The sequence below is a fragment of the Cnephaeus nilssonii genome (assembly GCF_951640355.1).
Source record: "Cnephaeus nilssonii genome assembly, chromosome: X".
Lineage (NCBI taxonomy): Eukaryota > Metazoa > Chordata > Mammalia > Chiroptera > Vespertilionidae > Cnephaeus > Cnephaeus nilssonii.
The window spans coordinates 131,634,317-131,640,316 of NC_137071.1; the positions used below are offsets into that span (position 1 = coordinate 131,634,317).

Genomic DNA, 6,000 nt, shown 5'->3' on the forward strand with positions numbered 1-6,000 from the left:
AGTCCCTGCCTCAGTTTCCCTCTCTGGAATGTCAGTGGCAGCACACTTGTCAGGATTGTTAGAGGCGGGAGCTGACCCTCTGCCCGTGTCCCCCAGGCCCCTCCACGATGCAGTCGAGAACGACCACCTGGCGATCGTCCGCCTGCTCCTCTCCTATGGTGCTGACCCCACTTTGGCTACGTACTCAGGTAGAACCATCATGAAGATGACGCACAGCGAACTCATGGAAAGGTTTTTAACAGGTACGACCAAGTTCTCGCGGGGAACTCGTTCAAACCCCGGGATGGGGATTCCCCGCACTTCGAGGGGCCACCCTCGTTTATCTCGTGTACTTACTGGGTCACGCAGTGTCGTTAGTTACGGAATCCAGAGAGGAGGTGCCAGCTTTATTTTGGCCCATGAGGGCGGAAAAAATTCTTAGCTTGCCCGGCTAGCTTTTGTTTGCTGGGCGAGGGGCCGATGAGGGCGAGGGGGGACCCATCCCTGGTCGGAAGGGGGCGGGCAGGGAACGGTGTGGGAGAGGACGCGCGCTGGGTGGACTGGGGGGAGATGCCCCCAGCCTCCCGCACCCGGTTCTCACCGCGGCTTCCCCTCTTTCTCTCCAGACTATCTGAAAGACCTGCAGGGCCGCAGCGACGAGGACTCCAGCAGCTTCTGGGACTTCTACGGCAGCTCCGTGTGCGGTGAGCAGCCTCGCTCTCTGGTTCCGTGGGCAGCGCGGGCCTTTCGGGCCATTTCTCTGCCGGGGGTGCGGGTGCGGGTGCCACAGGCGGGGCTCGCTGGGAAAGAGTGTTTGGGGTCCTTCTCTGATCGGACACCGTCTGGCTGTGACTGATGCCGTTCTCTCTCGCTCTGTCGTTCGCCCTCCATTAGAGCCAGATGATGAAAGTGGATATGACGTGTTGGCGAACCCCCCGGGGCCGGAGGACCTGCAGGAGGATGACGAGGCCTCTAGTGATGTGTTCGAGTTTGAGTTTGCAGAAAGCCCCCTCTTACCGTGTTACAACGTCCAAGTGTCGGTCGCTCAGGGGTGAGCATGGCTGTCGTGTGCTTGGGGACGGGCTCAGCTGCTCTTGGGAGGGCGGGAGTTAGAAATCCCCTGAAACTGAACCGGATGGGTGGGGGAGGGGATTCCAAAGTGTCTGTCACATTCGCAAAATGCAGATCTTTCCCCGGTGAGGGGGGGGGGCACAGCATGGTTGGTAACTGCCCTCTTCAGAATACGCCCCCAGAGCCCAGCCGGTGTGGCTCAGTGGTTGAGCATCGACCTGTGAACCAGGAGGCCACGGTTCGATTCCCGGTCAGGGCACAGGCCCAGGTTGGGGGCTCCATCCCCAGTGTGGGGCGTGCAGGAGGCAGCTGATCCATGATTCTCTCTCATCATGGATGTTTCTATCCTCCCTTCCTCTCTGAAATCAATACAAATATGTGTTTTTTTTAAAAAAAAGAATACACCCCCAGAGCTCAAAGGACATGGAAGTCAGTGACTGGAAGTTGACACTGTTGGATCCTTCAGTCGCTAAGCTCTTTGGAAAGGGATCCTGATCTTGTGTGTCATCAGATTTGGTTAGATCCCGTCTGGCTCCCGTGGCCGGGCACGGCCCCTGTGCCCAAGGCCTGTGGCGGACCGGTGAGGAGACTGTGTTCTCTGCTGTGTGTCACCATGGCACTTACTGAGTAGCACCCTCCTCGGGCCCTGGGGCGGTAAACAAGCATGTGCACAGTGACACTGTGTTAGTAATGGGAGCCCTCAAGGGTGGCGAGGACGGCTGTGAGGAATGGAACACACCTTCGCAGGCGCACTGCGGGCTGGGGGCGTGGGAAAGGGAAGGAGAGCCCCCCTCTGCGTTTATGATGCTCTGTCTGTGAGGGGGAGGGGAGGGGAGGGGACATCAAAGGGGCGTCGGTGCCTGGCCCCCTCCGGTGACTAGAGCAGGGCGCTCCTGGGAGAGCGAGGCCCTGAGTCAGGTTCCGTCGGCGCCAGCGCCGGTGACGTGGCAGTTTGTGACGCGGCTCCTCCACAGCTGCTGCTCCGGCTTCTGGCTGCGCTGCCTGGTCCCCCCGAGGGGCCTCTTTTATTTGTTTGTTCCTAATGTGTTTTTATTGATCTCACAGAGGAAGGGAGCCGGAGAGAGACAGAAACATCCGTGACGGGGGGCGGGGGGGGGAATCATGAATCAGCTGCCCCCTGCACGCCCCCCACTAGGGATCAGGGGTGGAGCCCGCAACCCGGGCCTGTGCCCTTGACTGGAATCGAACCCTGACCTCCTGGTTCCTAGGTCGACGCTCAACCACTGAGCCATGCTGGCTAGGCCCTAAGTGGCCTCTTGATAGATGGAGATGCAGCCAGAAGGGAGTGGCAAGAACTAGATCCCCTCTTCTGGGGGGGAAGGGGTGTCCAGGCGGAGGGAGCGGCCCCTGCCTGTCCCACCAGGGGCCGAGCTCCGCACGGTGCCAGGCACTCGAACAGCTTTCCTTGCCGCCGCAGGCCTCGCAACTGGCTGCTGCTGTCGGACGTGCTGAAGAAGCTGAAGATGTCCTCGCGGATATTCCGCTGCAATTTCCCCAGCGTGGAGATCGTCACCATCGCCGAGGCCGAGTTCTACCGGCAGGTTGCAGCCAGCCTCCTGTTCTCTTGCCCCAAAGACATGGAGGCCTTTAACCCCGAGAGCAAGGAGCTCCTGGATCTGGTAGAGTTCACGGGCGAGCTGCAGGGCCTGCTGGGCTCCACCGTCGAGTGGCTGCACCCCAGCGACACGGGCTCGGACGACTACTGGTGAGCGGCCTGTACAGTGTGTCATAGTGTTAATCCTGTGCATATGTGTCATACGGCTATTTCTGTAAAGAAAGGACACTATTACATATGGAAATATCTCTTCTTTATATAAGAGAAACGGCTCCAGTCGGAAGGACTTCGAAAACGTGGTTTTGTTTCCTTTTTAAACTTTTAAGTCCGTTTTTATGAAGCTGTTGTAACGTTCCTTTACTTTTCCATGCACACACGCTTTGGGATATGTTTGTGGTGTGTTTTTTTTTTTTTTTCTTGGAAGATTTGTTTCTTTGCTTTTCTTTTTTAAGAAAGAAAAAAAAAAAAGATGGATGGCCGAGGCCGCAACCGCGTAGTGTGGCCGCAACTGTGTGGCTGGTTTGGGGGTGAATTCGGTGATGTTGTAATTTTATGTTTTGTTTACAGAGTACCTGCTCGGGTCAGGTAAATGCTATTGGATGCAGTCCAGTGGCGTGTAATATAAATTCAAACCATATCCACACACAACAACTAATTGTATGAAACTTTTATATCCTAATTTAAAAGCTGTGAAATTAGTTTTCACGCATCAAACCGGATTGTTTATATGTTTAAACATTTTATGCTCTTATTTAAAGAAGACTTTGAGCTATTTTTTTCTGTACCCTGTAAAATATTGAAAACTAACATAATATGTTGAGGTTGCTTGAAAATGTACATAAAACTAAAATTTTCTGAATTGTGTGTTTATGTTTGAAATCTGTGTTTTAACTTTGTAAGTAAATTCTCTGCCTTTGTATTTATATTTTACAAAAATTTTCTTAAAAGGCAATAAACCTGTTGAAGAAAGGAGAACACTGAAGTATGTTGTGTCTTATATATTCCTAAAATGTCACAGATTTTTTTTAAAAAAATCTTTATTGTTGAGAGTATTAAAGATGCCCCCCCCCCCCCCTCCGCCCCCGGCCCATTGCCTCCCCCACCCGGTTCCACCCCACCCCATGCCTTCACCATCCTGTTGTCCGTGTCCATAGGTAAGAGCTTTGGTTAATCTCTTCCCACCCCTCCCCCACCCCCGCTGAGATTAGTCAGTCTGTTCCATACTTACATGCCTCAGCTTCTGTTTTATTTACCAGTTTATTTTGTTCATTAGATTGCTTCTTTATCTTGATTTTTAGATTCTATTGTTGATAGATCTGTATTTATTGCCATTTATTCATACTTTTTAATCTTTTTTTTTTCTTCTTCCTCTTCTTAAAGAATACCTTTCAGCATTTCATATAATACTGGTTTGGTGGTGATGAACTCCTTTAGCTTTTTCTTGTCTGTGAAGCTCTTTATCTGACCTTCAATTCTAAGTGATAGCTTTGCTGGGTAGAGTAATCTTGGTTGTAAGGTTCTTGCTATTCATCACTTTGAATATTCCTTGCCACTCACGTCTGGCCTGCATAGTTTCTGTTGAGAAATCAGCTGACAGTCGTATGGGTGCTCCCTTGTAGGTAACTAACTGCTTTTCTCTTGCTGCTTTCAAGATTCTCTGTCTTTTGCCCTTGGCATTTTAATTATGATGTGTCTTGGTGTGGTCCTCTTTGGGTTCCTCTTGTTTGGGGTTCTGTGCGCTTCCTGGACTTGTAAGTCTATTTCTTTCACCAGGTAGGGGGAGTTCTCTGTCATTATTTCCCAGTGGCTCAGCCTCCCCAGTCACCTGAGCTGGGGGCCCTCTAGGTGTGTCCCTGTGTGGGCTGTGTGCACAGTTTTGTAGTTGAGCCTTGGTTGCTGTTGGCGTCTCTGGGAGGAGTTGACCTCCAGGCCAGTTGGCTGCGAGGACCAGTTGGGACTACAGTGGGAGAGCTGCTGTGCAGGAGGGAGGCTCAGCTGTGAAGCAAGGCAGGCGGGTCTTGGGCCTTTTATTGGTAGGTTTGGGGCACGTTGTCACCAGCTGCAGCTTGTTTGAGAGCCAGGATTGGCCATTCATATGGAAAAGCTGCTGCAAACAACTTGGGCGGGGCTGCAAGTTGGATGGGGCAGGGTCTCAGGGAATCACCGGGGCAGAGCTAACAGTGTGCTCCAGGCTGATGGGGACTCAGGTAGGGCTGCCAGTCAGCCCAGGGACAGGGAGGTCCCAGCACAGGAATTATGACCCCTGCGAGCACCTGCGCCTTGGAGAAAGCCGCCCCTGAGTTCCTGTCCCGAGGCCAGACCGTCCAGCTCCTCCTGGGTCCCCGGCGCTGGAACTGGGAAGAACCCGGCCATGTAAGTTCATGCGCCAGCCCGTTAAGAGGAACTGCCTGGGTCTCCAGCAGCCTCGGTGTCCCTCAGCCCCAATCCCGCTGGTTTTCACAGCCCATAGTTGCGGGGACTTCTCTTCCCAGCTCTGGGACCCTGGGCTGGGGGTCTGGTGTGGGGCTGAGACCCCTTGCTCCTCCGGCAGCCTCCGCAGAGACGACCTCCCTCCCGATTGAAAAAGCAGCCCACGTGGGGCCAGCCCAGCCCGCTCTGCACCTCTGCACGTCCTACGTCTCAGTGCGCTTCCTTCTTTGCTTCTCTAGTTGTGGGACTTCCATTCAGCCAGCTTTCCAGCAGTTCTGGATGGTGGTTGTTCTGTATTAGTTGTAATTTTGACCTGGTTTTGCGGGGGGGGGCGGGGGGGGGGGGCTGTGCGTACAGGCATTTGCCTACCCTGCCATCTTGGTTCCTCACAGGTGTTTTTTTTAAGTGTAGGGCAATTGGTAGTCTCTGAACCAAAGCAGACTGGAGGGTTTCAGGGGAGTTGTGCTCAGAATATGATTTGGAGTCCTATTCTGAAAGCCCAGTTTGTGGCCATATATTTGGATGTCTCAAACCCTCCCCTCCCCCCATCTTCTTTGAAGCCCTCCTCAGGTTTCACCTGCCTCTGGGCTCGGTGGACTCCAGCGGTTGCATCATGGCCAACCCTTTATCTTCAGGAGTGCTTTTCCAGAAACTGGGCTTTCGTTGTGTCTTTTCTCCCTCCAGACCTCATGTTTTTTGGTCACTTTCTGGGTCAAGTACAAACTGGCATGGCCTGATAGTCAAGGCCTATACCTTTGACCTCTCTGCTCCTCTACTGCTCTTACTTCTCCCGGCAGTTTCCATATTGGGGGCTGTTACTTGGCCCTCCATTTCCGTCCCACTTCCTTTAAGGTCCTCCTTAGTTGCAGAGGTTAGAAAACGGAAAACTAAACTCCCTTGCAGCTAGGAATCGGTTCGCTTTGGAAGGCAGAGTAAGGTAGAGG

The 6,000-nt window shown here is 53.1% G+C and overlaps 1 protein-coding gene across 1 annotated transcript in view; it reads left to right on the top strand.

The window, feature by feature from the left end:
• The window catches only part of BCOR (BCL6 corepressor), an 80,678-nt gene extending 77,093 nt beyond the window's left edge, over nucleotides 1-3,585 (top strand). Inside the window, 4 exon segments of the mRNA XM_079765510.1 lie at nucleotides 97-242; nucleotides 606-683; nucleotides 874-1,030; nucleotides 2,489-3,585. Coding sequence (XP_079621636.1) covers nucleotides 97-242; nucleotides 606-683; nucleotides 874-1,030; nucleotides 2,489-2,780 — 673 coding nt within the window. The 3' untranslated portion in view covers nucleotides 2,781-3,585.
• Nucleotides 3,586-6,000: the final 2,415 nt, after the last annotated feature.